The sequence below is a fragment of the Salvelinus alpinus genome, chromosome 13 (genome assembly GCF_045679555.1).
Source record: "Salvelinus alpinus chromosome 13, SLU_Salpinus.1, whole genome shotgun sequence".
Classification (NCBI taxonomy): Eukaryota; Metazoa; Chordata; class Actinopteri; order Salmoniformes; family Salmonidae; genus Salvelinus; species Salvelinus alpinus.
The window spans coordinates 9782944-9804309 of NC_092098.1; the positions used below are offsets into that span (position 1 = coordinate 9782944).

Below are 21366 nucleotides of genomic sequence, written 5' to 3' on the forward strand. Positions count from 1 at the left end.
TATTTCATGAATATAATGTAGCATTACATGATTTGTAGATAGTCAAATTAATGGGTAAAGAAGGGCCTATGGTTGATATTTGTGATGTGTACGCTCTCTATATTCATCAATAAATTGATCAGTTGTTTTATTCACAAGGCATTTGAATCAAGGCATACAGTGCCTTCAGAAAGTATTCACACCCTTAGACTTTTTCCACATGATTTTGTGTTACAGCCTGAATTTTAAATGGTTATTAATTACACTTTGGGTGGTATATCAATACACCCGGTCAGTACAGAGATACAGCGTCCTTCCTAACTCAGTACAGAGATACAGCGTCCTTCCTAACTCAGTTGCCGGGGGGAAGGAAACCGCTCAGTGATTTCACTATGAGGACAATGGTGACTTTAAAATAGTTAGAGTTTAATGGCTAGGATAGGAGAAAACTGAGGATAGATCAATAACAATACTAACCTAAATGACAAAGTGAAAAGGAAGCCTGTACGGAATAAAAATATTCCAAAACATGCATCCTATTTGCAATAAGGCACTAAAGTAAAACTGCAAAAAATGTGGTAAAGAAATTATCTTTATGTCCTGAATACAAAGCATTATGTTTGGTGCAAATTCAACATAAGACATCACTACCACTCCTCATATATTCAAGCATGGCAGTGGCTGCATCATATTATGGGTATGCTTGTCATCGGCAAGGACTAGGGAGCTTTTCAGGATAAAAAGAAACTGAATAGAGCTAAACACAGGCAAAATCCTAGAAGAAAACCTGGTTCAGTCTGCTTTCCAGACAGACACTGGGAGACTAATTCACCTTTCAGCAGGACAATAACCTAAACAAGACCAAATATACACTGGCGTTGCTTACCAAGATGACATTGAATGTTCCCGAGTGGCCTTTTTACAGTTTTGACTTAAATCTGCTTGGAAATCTATGGCAGGACTTGAAAATGGCTGTCTAGCAATGACCAACCACCAACTTGACAGAGCTTGAATCATTTTTTTAAGAATGTGGAAATATTGTATAATCCAGTGTGCAAAGCTCTTCGAGACTTAGCCAGAAAGACTCACAGGTGTATTCATTGCCAAAGGTGATTCTAACATGTATTGACATGTTAGAATACTTACGTAATCTAGTTTTTAAAATTTTGTTTTTACAAATGTTAGAATTTTTCTTCCACTTTGACAGAGTATTTTGTGTCGATCATTGACATTTTTTTTTTTACAATTACATAAATGTTAATCCCACCTTGTACCACAAAACGTGGAAAGAGTCCAGGGGTGTGAAGACTTCCTGAAGGCACTGCATGTCTAGCAAGTAGATTTACACCTTAACCCTTTTTATTATTTGTATACAATAGTTTATATTCTTACATGCATTTCACAAAGTTACAGTAGCCTATGTTATATGAAACATGTCCATGCAAAAACGAATCATGCACGTGCAAAAATGTAATATGCATTTTCCTTTTTAAAATGTTTATTTGGACAGAAAAAGGATAATACATAGTGCAATCACACTCTTACATCAAGGACAGCACTGTAGAGAAAGCACATTTAGCTAAGTGATTGTAGTCATCCACCCCCACTGAGGTGTTGATGATTTATATCCATGATACTGTGGCTGTTGAGCATCTCCACAGTTCCTCTACTGACCATCTGTCACCGTTTGCCTGTCAAGATGAGAACGAGCATTCCACAGTATCTCCATATAGAGCCTGTTGTTTTCATTGGAAATACATGCAATCAGACTATTTAAAAACACATCAATAGCAGAGTTACACATTACCGGTATGTAAGCTGTGCTCTCTGTTAAATGCTTTTAGTGTCATTGCCGCTATCTATGGTAACAGTTGTCTTAATAGACTCACATAGCCACAGAGCGGTCGAACATCAGGTGTCCCATATCCATGTAATACTGAGCATCTGTTCGGAGAGCTGTCCAGTACTCATTGGCCTTGGGTAGAGAGAGTAATAATATCATGTGCATGCAAACAATCGCATACATTTACACAGGTAGAAAGCCTGGACTTGTCAAAAGCAATACAAAATCCTAAATCCATACATAAAATACACCGATAGATGTGGCACCTTTCTTCAATAGTGTAAACCCACTGGTTCTGAGAGTGGTTGGGATCCCAGTATCCCGATTGTCTCTTCAGTCTGATGAACCGCTTTGCTTCCTCTTCCTTCATAAATGGAGCAGCGAAAACTCCTGTTCAAAATATTAGTTTTGCACTTTTCTGCTCAATAATTTATTAAATACAGTATCCTTGAGATTGCTGCAGACCAGCCATTTTAAAATGTACCAAAACATTTTATATACACACTTACCACTGAGGGCAAAAATAATCCAGATTTTCATGTTTCTGACCTGATGAAATAAGATATTAATACAGTTGTGTAAACCACTAAAACAAAATGTGTTTTGTTGCAGGTGACACAGCTACTCTCATTAGTATTGAGTCTACTTTGTCACCTGTAACTGCATGGATCACTTACCATCTCGTTCTGTTAGGTGACCTAAACTGGGATATGCTTAACATCCCGGCAGTCCTACAATCTAAGCTAGATGCCCTCAATCTCACACAAATTAGCAATGAACCCACCAGGTACAACCCTAAATCCGTAAACATGGGCACCCTCATAGATATTATCCTGACCAACTTGCTCTCCAAAAACACCTCTGCTGTTTTCAATCAGGATCTCAGCGATCACTGCCTCATTGCCTGCATCCGCTATGGGTTAGCGGTCAAACAACCACCCCTCATCACTGTCAAACGCTCCCTAAAACACTTCTGCGATCAGGCCTTTCTAATCGACCTGGCCTGGGTATCCTGGAAGGATATTGACCTCATCCCGTCAATAGAGGATGCCTGGTCGTTCTTTAAAAGTAATTTCCTCGCCATCTTAAATAAGCATGCCCCTTTCAAAAAATGTAGAACTAAGAACAGATATAGCCCTTGATTCACTTCAGACCTAACTGCCCTCGACAAGCACAGAAATATCCTGTGGCGGACTGCACTAGCATCGAATAGTCCCTGCGACATGCAACTTTTCAGGGAAGTCAGGAACCAATACACTCAGTCAGTTAGGAAAGCAAAGGCCAGCTTTTTCAAACAGAAATTTGCATCCTGTATCTCTAACTCCAAAACGTTTTGGGACACTGTAAAGTCCATGGAGAATAAGAGCACCTCCTCCCAGCTGCCCACTGCACTGAGGCTAGGAAACACTGTCACCACCGATAAATCCACGATTATCGAGAATGTCAATAAGCATTTCTCTACGGCTGGCCATGCTTTCCTCCTGGCTACTCCAACCCCGGCAAACTGCTCTGCATCCCCTGCAGCTACTTGCCCAAGCCTCCCCAGCTTCTCCTTCACCCAAATCCAGATAGCAGTTGTTCTGAAAGAGCTGCAAAACCTGGACCCGTACAAATAAGCTGGGCTAGACAATCTGAACTCTCTCTTTCTAAAATTATCTGCCCCCATTGTTGCAACCCCTATTACCAATCTGTTCGACCTCTTTCGTATCGTCCGAGATTCCTAAAGATTGGAAAGCTGCCGTGGCCATCCCCCTCTTTAAAGGGGGTGACACTCTAGACCCAAACTGTTACAGACCTATATCCATCCCGCCCTGCCTTTCTAAAGTCTTTGAAAGCCCAGTTAACAAACAGATCACTAACCATTTCGAATCCCACTGTACCTTCTACGCTGTTCAATCTGGTTTCCGAGCTGGTCACGGGTGCACCTCAGCCACACTCAAGGTACTAAACGATATCATAACCACCATCGATAAAAGACAGTACTGTGCAGCGGTCTTCATCGACCTGGCCAAGGCTTTCGACTCTGTCAATCATTGTATTCTTATCGGCAGACTCAACAACCTTGGCTTCTCGCCTGGTTCACCAACTACTTCTCAGATAGAGGTCAGTGTGTCAAATCGGAGGGCCTGATGTCCGGACCTCTGGCAGTCTCTATGGGGGTACCACAGGGTTCAATTCTCGCGCCGACTCTTTTCTCTGTATATATCAACGATGTCGCTCTTACTGCGGGTGATTCCTTGATCCACCTCAACGCAGACGACACCATTCTGTATACATCTACAGTTTCTAAACCTCCAAACGAGCTTCAATGCCATACAACACTCCTTCCGTGGCCTCCAACTGCTCTTAAACGCTTGTAAAACTAAATGCATGCTCTTCAACCGATCGCTGCCCGCACCCGCCTGCCAGACGAGCGTCACTACTTTGGATGATTCAGACTTAGAATATGTGGACAACTACAAATAACTAGGTGTCTGGCTAGACTGTACACTCTCCTTCCAGACTCATATTAATCATCTCCAATCCAAAATTAAATTTCGCAACAAAGCCTCCTTCACTCACGCTGCCAAACATATCCTCGTAAAACTGACTATCCTACCGATCCTCGACTTCATCGATGTCATTTACAAAATAGCCTCAAACACCCTACTCAGCAACTGGATGCAGTTTATCACAGTGCCATCCGTTTTGTCACCAAAGCCCCATATACCACCCACCACTGCGACCTGTATGTTCTCGTCGGCTGGCCCTCGCTACATATTCGTCACCAGACCCACTGGCTCCAGGTCATCTATAAGTCTCTGCTAGGTAAAGCTCCGCCTTATCTCAGCTCACTGGTCACCATAACGACACCCAGTCGTAGTACGCGCTCCTGCAGGTATATTTCACTGTTCATCCCCAAAGCCAACACCTCCTTTGGCCACCTTTCCTTTCAGTTCTCTGCTGCCAATGACTGGAACAAATTGCAAAAATCGCTGAAGTTGGAGACATATCTCCCTCACTAATTTTAAGCATCAGCTACCTGTGCAGCTTACCGATCGCTGCAGCTGTACACAGCCCATCTGTAAACAGCACATCCAACTATCTACCTCAACCCCATATTGTTTTATTTACTTTTTTGCACCAGTATTTCCAGTATTTATACTTGTACATCATCTGCATATCTATCACTCCAGCGTTAACTTGCTAAATTGTAATTGCTTCGCTACTATGGCCTATTTATTGCCTTACCTCCTTACGCCGTTTGCACACACTGTATATAGACTTTTCTATTGTGTTATTGACTGTACGTTTGTTTATTCCATGTGTAACTCTGTGTTGTTGTTTGTGTCACACTGCTTGCTTTATCTTGGCCAGGTCGTAGTTGTAAATGAGAACTTGTTCTCAACTGGCCTACCTGGTTAAATAAAGGTTAAATTAAAAAAATCAAAATAATAAAATCAAAAAAATCAATGACTTTATTAATAACCCAAACGCCCCAATTTATAAGCTAAAAATGCAAAATAATTTTTACAAAAAGTCTAAAATTAAAAATGGCCCATCATTTAATAAATATAAAACCAATTTACATTTGTCTCAACTTTGATCTTATGTAACAGCATTATCTCCATGAAGCCAAAATATGCCTCTGTTGCCCCACAAACCTTGCTAATCATTGAGTGGTAAAATATACCACTGCAGAACAGCCAAAATATATAAATTAACTTGATGTCTGAATATGCAACATCTAACAGCTTTCAACCATCACTTCCAGATACCTAATGTTTAAAAAAAAAAAATATATATACATATACACACATATATATATATATATATATATATATATTACACATACACAGTTGAAGTCAGAAGTTCACTTAACTCGTTTTTCAACCACTCCACAAATTTCTTGTTAATGAACTGTAGTTTTGGCAAGTCGGTTAGGACATCTACTTTGTGCATGACACAATTCATTGTTCCAAAATTGATTTACAGACAGATTATTTCACTTATAAGTCACTGTATCACAATTCCAGTGGGTCAGAAGTGTACATACACAAAGTTGACTGTGCCTTTAAACAGCTTGGGAAATTCCAGAAAATTATATCATGGCTTTAGAAGCTTCTGATAGGCTAATTGACATAATTTGAGTCAATTGGATGTGTACCTGTGGATGTATTTCAAGGCCTACCTTCAAACTCTGCCTCTTTGCTTGACATCATGGGAAAATCAAAAGAAATCAGCCAAGACCTCAGAAAATAAATTGTAGACCTCCACAAGTCTGGTTCATCCTTGGGTGTAATTTCCAAACGCCTGAAGGTACCACGTTCATCTGTACAAACAATAGTACGCAAGTATAAACACCATGGGACCACGCAGCCGTCATACCGCTCAGGAAGGAGATGCATTCGGTCTCCTAGAGATGAACGTACTTTGGTGCGAAAAGTGCAAATCCATCCCAGAACAACAGCAAACGACCTTGTGAAGATGCTGGAGGAAACAGGTACTAAAGTATCTATATCCACAGTAAAACGAGTCCTATATCGACATAACCTGAAAGGCCGCTCAGCAAGGAAGAATCCACTGCTCCAAAACCGCCATAAAAAAAGCCAGACTACGGTTTGTAACTGCACATGGGGACAAAGATTGTACTTTTTGGAGAAATGTTCTCTGGTCTGATGAAAAAAAATAGAACTGTTTGGCCATAATGACCATCGTTATGTTTGGAGGAAAAAGGGGGACGCTTGCAAGCCGAAGAACACCATCCCAACTGTGAAGCACGAGGGTGGCAGCATCATGTTGTGGGGAGGCTTTGCTGCAGGAGGGACTGGTGCACTTCACAAAATAGATGGCATCATGAGGAGGACAATTATGTGGATATATTGAAGCAACATCTCAAGACATCAGTCAGGAAGTTAAAGCTTGGTCGCAAATGGGTCTTCCAAATGGACAATGACCCCAAGCATACTTCCAAAGTTGTGGCAAAATGGCTTAAGGACAACGAAGTCAAGGTATTGGAGTGGCCATCACAAAGACCTGACCTCAATCCTGTAGAAAATATGTGGGCAGAACTGAAAAAGCGTGTGCGAGCAAGGAGGTCTACAAACCTGACTCAGTTACACCAGCTCTGTCAGGAGGAATGGGCCAAAATTCACCCAACTTATTTTGGAAGGCTACCTGAAACGTTTGATCCAAGTTAAACAATTTAAAGCCAATGCTACCAAATACTAATTGAGTGTATGTAAACTTCTGACCCACTGGGAATGTGATGAAAGAAATAAAACTACTATTATTCTGACATTTCACATTCTTAAAATATAGTGGTGATCCTAACTGACCTAAAACAGGGAATATTTACTAGGATTAAATGTCAGGAATTGTGAAAAACTGAGTTTAAATGTATTTGGCTAAGGTGTATGTAAACTTCTGACTTCAACTGTATATATATGTGTGTATTTACAATGCTCAAAAAAATAAAGGGAACACTTAAACAACACAATGTAACTCCAAGTCAATCACACTTCTGTGAAATCAAACTGTCCACTTAGGAAGCAACACTGATTGACAATAAATTTCACATGCTGTTGTGCAAATGGAATAGACAAAAGGTGGAAATTATAGGCAATTAGCAAGACACCCCCAATAAAGGAGTGATTCTGCAGGTGGTGACCACAGACCACTTCTCAGTTCCTATGCTTCCTGGCTGATGTTTTGGTCACTTTTGAATGCTGGCGGTGCTCTCACTCTAGTGGTAGCACGAGACAGAGTCTACAACCCACACAAGTGGCTCAGGTAGTGCAGCTCATCCAGGATGGCACATCAATGCGAGCTGTGGCAAGAAGGTTTGCTGTGTCTGTCAGCGTAGTGTCCAGAGCATGGAGGCGCTACCAGGAGACAGGCCAGTACATCAGGAGACGTGGAGGAGGCCGTAGGAGGGCAACAACCCAGCAGCAGGACCACTACCTCCACCTTTGAGCAGGAGGAGCACTGCCAGAGCCCTGCAAAATGACCTCCAGCAGGCCACAAATGTGCATTTCCAAATCATGTCCAATCAAGTTCTAGAAACCTCTCCAGGACGATCAATGGAAAAGGAAAGGGTCTGAATACTTAAGGTATCGTTTTTTTTATATATATATACATTTGCGCACAAAAAAAGTGCTTTGTCATTATGGGGTATGTGTAGATAGCTGAGATTTTTTATTTAAATCAAATAACGTAACAAAATGTGGAAAAAGTTAAGGGGTCTGAATACTTTCCAAATACACTGTGTGCCATTCAGAGGGTGAATGGGCAAGGGCAAGACAAAATATTTAAGTGCCTTTGAACGGGGTATGGTAGTAGGTGCCAGGCGCACCGGTTTGTGTCAAGATCCGCAACGCTGCTGGGTTTTTCCCATTCGTGTGCACCAAGAACGGTCAACATCAAGAACGGTCCACCACCCAAAGGACATCAAGCCAACTTGACAACTGTGGGAAGCATTGGAGTCAACATTGAAGACCAGCATATCTGTGGAACGCTTTCGACACCTTTTAGTCCATGACCTGACGAATTTAAACTGTTCTGAGGGCAAAAGGGGAAGGTGGGTACAACTAAATATTAGGAAGGTGTTCCTAATGTTTGGTATACTCAGTGTATATGTTAAGAAATGAGATTCACTTCATGGAAATTGCTAATTTAAAAAAGAAACTCAAATGAAACCCTTCAGATAGGTATGATATTAACAAACCAACGTGTTTTACCTATCCGAAAAAGCCAGATCCATACATTTTGGTACTTTATTTATTGGCATAAGCTTCAGCTGGTATTGCTTGTCGTCATCAATAAACAGATATGACCATAGTGTTTCGGTGAACTAGCCCATCAATTCTGCCACATAGTGATATCACCTATAAACATAACTGTGATACGGAACATGTCATAAATAAACTTAGCTCACAAGATTAAACATTTAGGATCTAGGTTGTGAGATGTTGGAAACCAACCAGAAAAACCTGGCTTTAACCAGCAAAACGGAATGTTTATTATACTAAACAGGAAAATCTAAAACATGGGCTGCTCCCTACACGGCAATGTTTTTCACCTAACAACTCCCCAAAAACGTGCTTTTGTGCCAGTCACTCAAACCAGGCTAACATCTCATGATGCTACTGTTCAATCGTTTCTTTGAGATCTGTGTCATTTTGGAATAGGACCCACTAGCAACAAAACCCATATGAACTGAGCCAACATTGAAAGTAACCCCGAGTGACAAGTTGAATCTACATAAAGTTCTTCATACATGAGTTGTCATGCAGTCAATATTCTGTTCTGACCTTGTGTGCAAAGTCAAATGGCATGGACAAATCAATACGAAAATAGATATGTTCTTTCAGCAATGGAACCAAAAGCGCAAATACGGACAGCATGGGAAATGAGCATGAGAATCATACAGTACAGTTGAAGTCATTTTTCCAACTGATCTCTTCACAGACAACCCCCCCCCCCTCCTCCTAGAAATCTATTCTGTTGGAGACATGTTACATAGTGAAGTGCCTAAAATACTAGTGACATTTGCTGCCTCCTACTGGTCTTTAAATGCACATGCATACATAAAGGCACAACTGCCCATTACACTTGTATTTGTTGGGAGTAAAATTGACAGTGGAGAAAATAAATGTTTGCTCACAGGTGGACTTAACACACCTGTACCTGATGTGTTATTGTAATAGGAGTGAGCCCTACTCATTAACGGTTTAACGAAATCCCTATCGTGAGAATAAATTGTAAAGAAATCACAGAAATCCCAATAAGTTCGGGAGTAGTGTGAACAAAGTGGCATGGCACCAGTAAATAAAAATCCCAACAAAAGCTATGGAGAGAGCCAGGAGAAAGAAAAGGAGCTCTTACACTTCACAGTATGTATTTTGTAAAGTAGCACCTCGATTTTGTAACGCATCAGGAACAGAGCAGTCCTAGTGCAGGAAAGTTGGGATCGGGGTGGTAGGTGTCACCCATAGCATGGTCCAGCTTTGGCCACTCATACCAAAGTAGTCAGCTTGTCTATGAGGTCATCGATGGTGTAGACTATGAGCTTGATGTCCTCCTTTTCTGCCATGCGGTGCTGGCCATGCTTGCGCAAGATGACGTCAACGTCGTTACTCAGCACACGCTCGGCTAGCTGCATTGAGATGTGCCAGGGCACATCCTGGTCCTTCATTCCATGGATGAGCCTCACCGGGCAGGTCACTGGAATGGGGCTCTGCAGAACGCAGTGCTGCTCTGCCTCCTTCAGAAACTCTGTGGTGAACGTGATGGAGCCCTCCTCGTTGTGTTTGGTAGGAACCACCCACTGCCCCTTCTCTTCAATCTCCTTCCTCACCTAGAATGACAGACAGGTGGCATTTAGACAAAATGCTTGAATTAGATTTGAGGTGGAGACATTATCTAAGATGGCAACCATTTAAAAAAGTTCTCAGGAAAGATGTTTTAATTATAATGCCGTCTGAATTTTGTTCTTGCAATTTCAAGACTAACTGCATGCATTTCAGAATTAAGGATATTTTGTTATGATCCATTTAACCATTTAATCAAGTGTCAGTCATGAGGGGAAAAGTGGTCTGTAGAGCCTTAAGGTTTTTGACAACTCAAGATGGCTGACTGAATGCTGACTCACCTCAATAGGAAGTGTATTGAAGACAGTTACAAAGTGGTCAGCTGCTGTAGCGATACCAACCATGGCCGCAGTTCTTTCTGGACGAGCTATGGCTGCCAGGCACATCAGCCAGCCGCCCATACTGGAGCCAACCAGAATCTGCAACACCAGAATAATTATCTAGATCAGAAATGACCCTCTAATGATAGCATGGATATCCCTAGTGTAAATGATGCATGCATGGAGGAACCAAAGGCTTCTGCAGGACAAGTAAAGGTATAATAACCTAATATCCTCCACATGGCCATCAGGGCTAGGTTTATTACTAACTCAGTGGTCAATTCACACTGCAATCTGTAACAGTTTTACATAAACTACCATCCCACTATTATACATGAGTCTGTGCAGGTCTATTTCAGGTAATAATACTTTGTATTACACTGGCTGACTACAATTTATCTCATCATAGAAACAGAGAGGAGCGCCTTACTTGTGGCCCCTCCACAAGCTCGTCCAATACATATAGAACATCCCTCTTCCAAGTGCCGACAGTGCCGCCTACCATTTCACCTTCAGATGACCCACAGCCTGTATAGTCAAACCTGGGAAAGACCACATAGACTACATCGTCATGATATGAGCAGCCTATAACTCAATGAGAGCAATGCAGACAAAAAAACAACATTGGCAACAAGTCCTGACCAATTCAAGGAATGACATGCATACATGCATGATTGTAGAGAGAGATCAGACAGCTCTATTTCTCATGCGTGAAAATGCTATGGCTAATTTACCTTAGGTAAGAGTGGCCTAGTGATTGGCAGAACTCCTCAAGGGCTTCTGCTTTCTTCCCCCCCATGTTCGAGGCAAACCCTGGCAAGAAGACTACACCTGGGCTCTTCCCCTTCACTTTTCTATAAGCCAGCTTCGGCAGGTCAGGCCGTGTTGCATACTGCACTGTAGACGACTTGTGTCTCACTCCTGGAAAACAGAACCATTACAACGTTTTGCATACGTTTCCCCCCCAAACCATTGGGTCAATCTTGAAATACATGATTTCACTCAATGACACAGCTAGCCATGCCGGTGTGACTTGGAGATGGTGGTGCTTTTACAATGGTTTTGTTCCAATTTGTATGCGTCTTGTCAAGTGTTGTAGTCCAGTCTGAGATCAGAGGGTCTCGGATGCATTTCTACTCGTCCAATGAGGACTCGCCATTTCTGAAAAGACTTGCGCACGCCCAAACGATTGAGATTTATAAAACGTGGCGCGAGCCATATACACATGCATGTTTCCCGCTATAAATCAGACCTGATGTAAAACTGTGCGCGCATGAACAAGCCTTCTAACTCCACCTGAAAAACACCCATCATTCACCTTTTATGGTGACAATAACACCCTTCTTTGCTGTATACTATGGAAGTATTGGAATTAGGCCAAGACAGTATCTAAAGGAAATAGCAATGGCGAACTTGATCAAATATCTTTGGAGATGTTGGCAGAATGTTCTCTTTTGCAGGGGCATTTGCTGTATCTGACTGTTTCTGAAACACAATTGCTAATTGCTTTGGACCTGTAAACAGATGATTTGCATTTACTTTTTCCCGAACCTAAACATGCTGCTGTGCCCTCGAATTCTGAAACATTGACCGCGGACAGCAGAGCAAATGAACTGCAGCGGTAGCCTACACACTTCAATGCAAAAGATCCACTGTATGTTCACCTGTCTAATTCTACTGTTGGCCTGTGTTATAAACCATGCTCCCTTTCGGATGCATAAAACAAAAACAAATTATAATAGCTTATCTAATAGGCCCAATTAAATGAGATGCGCATGGTAATCTGTTGTATGGCTACTTTGTGAATATGAACTCATCGTGGCCATATGAGGAAATCAGTCAATTGAAATAAATTCATTTAGGCCCTGATCTATGGATTTCACATGACTAGGAATACAGATATGCATCTGATGGTCACAGATACCTTAAAAAAATGGACTCACAATGGGCCTCAGGATCTCGTCAAACTATTCCTGTTCATTCAAATTGCCATCGATAAAATGCAATTGTGTTTGTTGTCCATTGCTTATGCCTGCCCATTCCATAGCCCCACCGCCACCATTGGGCACTCTGCTGATGTCAACGTTGTGAACAAACCGCTCGCCCCCACACAACGCCATACACATGGTCGTACTGCCAAATTCTCTAAAATTCCATTGAGGCGGCTTATGGTAGAGAAATTAACACTACATTCTCTGGCAACAGCTCTGGTGGGCATTCCTGCAGTCAGCATGCCAATTCCATGTTCCCTTTTATGGTCCCCAGCATAATGGGTCACCTGTGGAATGATCATGCTGTTTAATCAGCTTCTTGATATGCCACACCTGTCAGGTGGATGGATTATCGTGGCAAAGGGGAAAAGCTCACAAACAGGAATGTAAACAAATTTGTGAAACATTTTTTGAGAAATAAGCATTTTGTGCGCATGGAACATTTATGGGATCATTTCTGCTCATGAAACATGGGACCAACACTTTACATGTTCCATTTATATTTTTGTTCAGTGTATTTCACAAGTATAACACCATGAGTCAGAAAAGGTGGAATTTATTCTGCAATGATCATGGAAATTAAAAAAATTGAAATATGTGACCATTTCTAATTATTTTAGAATCCAAAGAAAATATATAGGCCTAGATTTTCGCTCTTCTCTAACATTTAGCTACCTGTTATTTTTTTAAATGATTAAGCGTGTCATCATACTGTATATTCCCATTTGCACAAGTCTACTCCTAGGCTACTTTTGCATTCTTGATGTGCAATACCTCAACCACCTGAAACTGTGCGTATGAATGGTCTAAAGATTGCGGGAGGATAAGCACATTCTTACGTCAAGATTTTCATAAATGCAAACCTCTGCATGATAAGTGGCACACGCATGTTTTGGGGCACATTTTGTGGTTATGTAAGGTTTCTAAATGAGGCCCCAGTGGAGTAAAACAAATTATCAGAATGAATTATCAGCCCCTGTTCAGTCAGCGCATAAAAAAGTGCTTTGCCAAACCAGAGATCCACACTCATTTCATGACATGTTTATCTTATAGCCTATTAAAACCTGGGCTTTCTACTTTACTCGTAACATTACTGTCCTTTACTTTTGTTGAAACATATCCTCAAACCTTGTCACGCTCTTCAGAATTTCCTTGCTCCCCTAGAAGACCGGGGGAAATTGTAAGTTTATCATGGTCTGTATCTATCATTTACAGACCATGGTTAGTGATAATTTGAAGGGTGACTATTTGCCCTCAGAATACATTTTTCCACCATTCTGAATGGCTATAGAATCCATATGTTCCCCCCGGTCTCGGTCCGTCTCACTTTAGGTGGTCTCGAACAACACTGGTCTTGTCACACCTTTGACTAATCATGGTCTGTTCTGACTAGCTAGCTAATGGTGGTTTCAAAACAACAACTCGGAAACTCGGAGTAAAAATGTGTATTTATTTTTGCATAGAGCCTCCTATTGGTCAATTCTGATATTTTCCAAGTGGGAAACTCGGGAGCTCATTTTCCTACAAAGAGTTTCCGAGTGATGAGTCGTCTTGAAGGTGTCATAATACTGACAACTGATGAATAGCTGCTGGCGAGTTAGCTGCAGGCTTGCAATAGCTAGGTAGCTACTTGTAACAAACTACTTGTAACTAACTAGCTAGCTGCAGGGTGGTATGCAGCTGGCTGATGAAACTACGGCAGCGAGCAAAAGAAACACCTCTACCATTCGTTTTATTGCCGAATGTACAATCACTGGAGAACTGTTGGATCGCCGTTGAAGACCGTCCTATCAAAAGGGACCTGAAGAACTGTAATATTCCATGTTACTCTGAAACTTGGCTAAACAAGGACACGGATAATATTCTAGCTGGTGTTTCTATGCATCGGCAGGACAGAACGGCAGCGTTGGGAAAGCTCAAGGGAGAAAGTGTGCGTCTTAACAGCTGGTGCGCGATCTCTAATATTAAGGAAGTCTCGAGGTTCTGCTTGCCTGAGTTAGAATACCTCATGATAAGCTGTAGACCATACTATTTATCAAGAGAGTTTATCTATATTTTTCATCGCTGTCCATTTATCACCACAAACCGAGGCTGGCACTAAGACCGCACTTAATGAGCTGTATAGGGCTATAAGCGAACAAGAAAACGCTCATCCAGAGGCTGCGATCCTAGTGGCCGGTGATTTTAAGGCAGCACGTCACCTGTGCAACTAGAGGAAAAATATTTTTAATCAACACTCTAGACCACCTAGAGTGCAGAGACGTTGGGTTGTCACGATTCCAATATTACGATACTCCGAGGTATCGTGGCAAGGAAGCAAAACATGAAGTGGACAACATTTCTTGAGGAAAAAAGTCCTAATGTTGGAAACAAGCAGCCTTATGTGTCACCCAGAATCACGTTTATTTTCCAAGAACACAATATATTTACATACGATAGGTTTTTAAAGGACAAAAGAGTAAAGTCTGCTTTGTGTTTTCCTTTTTTCCATGGAAAATCAGGTATCCCAGTATTGTGACAACCTTAGCAGAGACTGGAATATGTTCTGGGACTCATCCAATGGCATTGAGGATTATATCACATCATTCACTGGCTTCATTAATAAGAGCATTTGTCGACATCCCAAAGTGACCGTACGTACATATTAGAGGTCGACCGATTTAAAAACAATCAATCTTAACATAATCACTAGTTAACTACACATGGTTCATGATATTACTAGTTTATCTAGCGTGTCCTGCGTTGCATATAATCGATGCGGTGACTGTTAATTTCTCATTGAATCACAGCCTACTTCGACAAACGGGTGATGATTTAACAAGCGCATTTGCGAAAAAAGCACTGTCGTTGCACCAATGTACCTAACCATAAACATCAATGCCTTTCTTTAAAATCAATACACGAGTATATATTTTTTTTTAACCTGCATATTTAGTTAATTAATATTGCCTGCTAACATGAATTTCTTATAACTAGGCAAATTGTGTCACTTCTCTTGCGTTCCGTGCAAGCAGTCAGGGTATATGCAGCAGTTTGGGCCGCCTGGCTCATTGCGAACTGTGTGAAGTCCATTTATTCCTAACAAAGGCCGTAATTAATTTGCCAGAATTGCACATAATTATGACATAACATTGAAGGTTGTACAATGTAACAGCAATATTTAGACTTAGGGATGTCATCCATTAGATAAAATACGGAATCGCTCCGTATTTCACTGAAAGAATAAAAAAATTATTATTCATATTCTTTCGAAATTATAGTTTCCGGATTCGACCATTTTAATTACCAAAGGCTCGTATTTCTGTGTGTTATTATGTTATAATTAAGTCTATGATTTGATAGAGCAGTCTGACTGAGCGATGGTAGGCACCAGCAGGCTCGTAAGCATGAATTCAAACAGCACTTTCGTGAGTTTGCCAGCAGCTCTTCGCAATGCTTCAAGCATTGCGCTGTTTATGATTTCAAGCCTATTAACTCCCGAGATTAGGCTGGTGTAACCGATGTGAAATGGCTAGCTAGTTAGCGGGGTGCGCGCTAATAGCGTTTCAAACGTCACTCGCTCCGAGACTTGGAGTAGCTGTTCCCCTTGCTCTGCATGGGTAACGCTGCTTCGAGGGTGGCTGTTGTCGATGTGTTCCTGGTTCGAGCCCAGGTAGGAGCGAGGGACGGAAGCTATACTATTACACTGGCAATACTAAAGTGCCTATAAGAACATCCAATAGTCAAAGTTATATGAAATACAAATCGTATAGAGATAAATAGTCCTATAATTCCTATAATAACTACAACCTAAAACTTCTTACCTGGGAATATTGAAGACTCATGTTAAAAGGAACCACCTTTCACCAGCTTTCAGATGTTCTCATGTTCTGAGCAAGGAACTTAAACGTTAGCTTTTTTACATGGCACATATTGCACTTCTACTTTCTTCTCCAACACTTTGTTTTTGCATTATTTAAACCAAATTAAACATGTTTCATTATTTATTTGAGGCTAAATTGATTTTATTGATGTATTATATTAAGTTAAAATAAGTGTTCATTCAGTATTGTTGTAATTATTACAAAAAAAATAAGACAAAAAATAAGAAATCGGGCGATTAATCGGTATCGGCTATTTTTGGTCCTTCAATAATCGGTATTGGCGTTGAAAAATCATAATCGGTCGACCTCTAGTACATATCCCACCCAAAAGCCATGGATTACAGGCAACATCCGCACTGAGCTAAATGCTGGAGCTGCCGCATTCAAGAAGCGGGACACAAACCCGGACGCTTACAAGAATTACCGCTACGCGCCAACGAACCGTCATTACGGCACTAAGATGGAAATCCTACTACACCGGCTCTGATGCTCGTCGGATGTGGCAGGGCTTGCAAACTATCATGAATTATAAAGGGAAACCCAGCCGCGGGCTGCCCAGTGACACGAGCCTACTGGACAAGCTAAATGCCTTCTATGTTCGCGTCTAGGCTAGCAACACTGAACCATGCATGAGAGCACCAGCTGTTCCGGACGACTGTGTGATGTTGTTCTCCGTAGCCGATGAGAGTAAGCCCTTTAAACAGGTCAACATTCACAAGGCCGGATTACCAGGATGCGTACTCCGAGCATGCACTGACTAGCTGGCAAGTGTCTTCACTGACATTTTCAACCTCTGCCTGACCCAGTCTGTAATAGCTACATGTTTCAAGCATACTACCATAGTCGCTGTGTCGAAGAAAGCCAAGGTAACCTGTCTAAATGACTATCGCCCCATAGCGCTCACATCTGTAGCCATGAAATGCCTTGAATGGCTGGTCATGGCTCACAACACCACAATCATCCCAGACACCCTGGCCCCACTCCAACATGCATACCACCCCAACAGATGAAAATCTCAATTGTACTCCACACTGCCCTTTCCCACATGGACAAAAGGAACATCTACGTGAGAATAGTGACTAGAGCTCAGCGTTCAACACCATAGTGCCCTCCAAGCTCATCACTAAGCTAAGGATCCTGGGACTGAACACTTCTTTGAAACTGGATCCTGGACTTCCTGACCGGACACCCCCAGGAGGTGAGGCTAGGAAACACATCCGCCACGTTGATCCTCAACACGGGGGCCCCTCAGGGGTGCATGCTTAGTCCCTCCTGTACTCCCTGCTTACCCACCACTGCGTGGCCAACACGACTTCAACACCATCATTAAGTTTGCAGACGACACAACGGTGGTAGGCCTGTTCACCGACAACGACGAGACAGCCTATAGGGAGGAGGTCAGACCTGGCAGTGTGGTCAACCTCTCCCTCAATGTGATCAAGACAAAGGAGATGATCGTGGACTAAATGAAAAGAATAGCCGAGCACGCCCCTATTCACATCGACAGGGCTGTAGTGGAGCATGTTGAGAGCTTCAAGTTCCTTGGTGTCCACATCAACAAACTATCATAATTCAAACACACCAAACCAGTCGTGAAGAGGGCACGACAACACTTATTCCCCCACAGGAGACTGAAAAGATTTGGCATGTGTCCTCAGATCCTCAAACTTATACAGCTCCACCATTGAGAGCATCCCAACTGGTTGCATCATCGCCTGGTATGGCAACTGCTTGGCATCCAACCGCAAGGCACTACAGGAGGGTACATCACTGGGGCCAAGCTTCCTGCCATCCAGGACCTCTATACCAGGCAGTGTCAGAGGAAGTCCCTAAAAATTGTTAAAGGCTCCAGCCACCCTAGTAATAGACTGTTCTCTCTGCTACCTCACGACAAGCGGTACCAGAGCGCCAAGTCTAGGTCCAAAACGCTCCTTAACAGCTTCTACCGCCAAGCCATAAGACTGCTGAACAGTTAATCAAATGGCTACCCGGGACTACTTACATTGACAACAAAAAAATTACGCTGCTGCTACACACTTTATTATCTATGCAACTTTACCCCTACCTACATGTACATATTACCTCAATTTACCTCGACTAACCTGTAGCCCCGCACATTGACTCAGTACCAGTGCCCCCTGTATATAGCCTCGTTAATGTTATTTTATTGTGTTGCTTCAGTTTATTTAGTAAATATTTTCTTAACTCTTATTTTTCTTAAAACTGCATTGTTGGTTAAGGGCTTGTAAGTAAGCATTTCACAGTAAGGTTGTATTCGGTGCATGTGACAAATAAAATTTGATTTGATTTTTGACATCAGCTCAGACAGATCCAGCTCAGAGGCCCAGCTCATGAGCTCCATCAGAAGCAGATATTAACTTAGATTGAACAATTAATGTGTTTATGAAAATGTTAGTGCATCAAATAGCATTGATTCGTTCTCTAATCAAACCGAATAGTTGAACTAAAACGTACTGTTCCTGTATCATATCTCATCTAGATATGTGTCGAATCATCTTGAAAGGGCACGATGCACATCCCTACTAGATTCCTTTCTTCTTTTCCTCACTCATTTTCCTTTCCTAGCTTCCTTTCCTCTGCTGGCCGTGGTTAATTCCTACCACATACAGTACCAGTCAAAAGTTTGAACACCTACTCATGCAAGGGGTTTTCATTAGTGTTACTATTTTCTACATTGTAGAATAATAGTGAAGACATCAAAACTATGAAATAACACATATGGAATCTTGTAGTAACCAAAGTGTTAAATCAAAATAAATGTTATATTTGAGATTCTTCAAAGTAGCCACCCTTTGCCTAGATGACAGCTTTGCACACTCTTGGCATACTCTCAACCAACTTCATGAGGTCAGTCACCTGGAATGCATTTCAATTAACAGGTGGGCCTTGTTAAAAGTTAAATTCTACAAATTATTTCCTTCTCAATGCATTTGAGCCAATCAGTTGTGTTGTGACAAGACAGGGCTGGTATACAGAAGATAGCCCAAATAAATGCTTCAGAGTTCAAGTAACAGACACATCTCAACGTCAACTATTCAGAGGAGACAGCATGAATCAGGTCTTCATGATTGAATTGCTGCAAAGAAACCACTACTAAAGGACAGCAATAAGAAGGAGACTTGCTTGGGCCAAGAAACACAAGTAACGGACATTAGCCAGGGGAAATCTGTCCTTTGGGCTGATGTGTCCAAATTCGATTTTTGGTTCCAACTGGTGTGTCTTTGTGAGACGCAGAGTACATGAACAGATTATCTCTGCATGTGTAGTTCCCACCGTGAAGCATGGTGGAGGTGGTGTGATGGTGCTTTGCTGGTTACACTGTCTGATTTATTTTGAATTCAAGGCACACTTAACCCGCATGTCTACCACAGCATTCTGCAGCGATACGCCATCCCATCTGGTTTGGGCTTATCATTTGTTTTCAACAGGACAATGACCCAACACCTCCAGGCTGTGTAAGGGCTATTTGACCAAGAAGGAGAGTGATGGAGTGCTGCATCAGATGATCTGGCCTCCACAATCACCCGACCTCCACCCAATTGAGATGGTTTGGGATGAGTTGGACCGCAGAGTGAAGGAAAAGCAGCCAACAAGTGCTCAGCATATGTGGGAACTCCTTCAAGAATGTTGGAAAAGCATTCCAGGTGAAGCTGGTTGAGAGAATGGCGAGTGTGCAAAGCTCTCAAGGCAACTGCTACTTTGAAGAATCTAAAAAATAATATATTTTGATTTGTTTACCACTTTTTGATTTGTTTAACACTTTTTTGGTTACTACATGATTCCATGTGTTATTTCATAGTTTTGATGTCTTCACTATTATTCTACAATGTAGAAAATAGTAAAAATAAAGTAAAACCCTTGACTGACTAGGTGTGCAAACTTTTGACTGGTACTGTATGCGTGAACTCCTTTTCTTTCCTAGATTCCTTTCCTCACTCCCTTTCCACATTTCCTAGCTCCCTTTTATTCGTTTCCCCTCTCTTTTCCTCCATTACAACTTGCCTAGCTTCCTTTCTACTGGATGTTGTTAATCATTGGGAAGGAGGTAAGGAAAGGAAGCTAGGACAGCAGGATAAGGGAGCTAGGTAATGAGGAAAGGAATCTAGAAAAGGATGCTAGGAAAGGAGATAAGGATTGATGGGGAAGGAGGAGAGGAAATGGAGGTAGGGAAGGAAGATAGCTAACCGACTTGGTTTTTGAAGCAGTGACTTCGTAAAAACATAAATTATTTTGAAAATCTGTCTAGTTAGCTTGTCAGTAACAACTCAAAGTTTTTCGTTATGCATTTAGCTAGAGTAAGCTAAAGTTAGCTAACTAGATTGCTAGCCTCTAACGTTAGCTAGCTTTAGGCAGAGCTATTAGAAAAGGAATCTCTGCTTTAGGTAGCTAAGTTAGCTGTTACTTTGTTCACTGTACTTTGGTTGTAAAGTTAGCGACACCTGCCACCTGTATAAGTTGTTTATGAATGACTGGAATATTAACCAAACTTGTATAGTAGCTAGCTACTCACCGGAAAACGTAACAGATTTTCTTTGGACATGTAACGTTAATTGGAAAATCCTGCTGAAATGCCTTGCTAGTGTAGACGCCATTCTGTACTGGGACGGGGGGGTGAGGCAGTGGACAAGACTCCGACCTTATCTAGTGTATTTGAATGACACCGACTGAATAGTTAGCTAGCCTTACAGTTCGACTCCTGCCACACCCTACACTGGAGGGAAAATGTGGGTTTGTGTGATCTAGCTAGCTAGCTGCTTCTTCTTGTTCATTGGTATCATGGAGTTCGCACATTTTGTTTGTGCATGCCGCCATCTACTGCGCGGGAGTGTGTGGTCGAGCACGTTATATTTTGTGAAACAAAAATAAAAAGGAAGGGGGAATGGAAAAATGTGCACCACCAACTAACCCTACACCGATAGATCACTTTCAAAAAAAATTAAATCATAAAAATAAACACCACCCCATTCCACTACTTTGGCCCTAACTGATCCTACACCA

At 41.8% G+C, this 21366-nt stretch overlaps 1 protein-coding gene across 1 annotated transcript; it reads right to left on the bottom strand.

Moving 5' to 3' along the window:
* Window positions 1–8565: 8565 nt before the first annotated feature.
* Window positions 8566–21129, bottom strand: LOC139536980 (palmitoyl-protein thioesterase ABHD10, mitochondrial-like). The gene is made up of 5 exons (XM_071337750.1): window positions 20879–21129; window positions 11228–11414; window positions 10924–11035; window positions 10455–10592; window positions 8566–10160 (listed from the first exon to the last, which is right to left on the bottom strand). Exons 1-5 carry the CDS (start codon window positions 20958–20960, stop codon window positions 9819–9821), a joined length of 861 nt encoding a protein of 286 aa, XP_071193851.1. The 5' UTR covers window positions 20961–21129; the 3' UTR covers window positions 8566–9818.
* Window positions 21130–21366: the final 237 nt, after the last annotated feature.

Coding starts and splice junctions, on each gene's coding strand:
- LOC139536980 (XM_071337750.1), bottom strand. CDS start 20,960: ATGGCGTCTACACTAGCAAGGCATTTCAGCAGGATTTTCCAATTAACG. Junction 11,415..20,878: donor AAAATCTGTTACGTTTTCCG/GTGAGTAGCTAG, acceptor TCTGTTTTCCAG/GAGTGAGACACAAGTCGTCT. Junction 10,593..10,923: donor AGCTTGTGGAGGGGCCACAA/GTAAGGCGCTCC, acceptor CTGGTGTTGCAG/ATTCTGGTTGGCTCCAGTAT.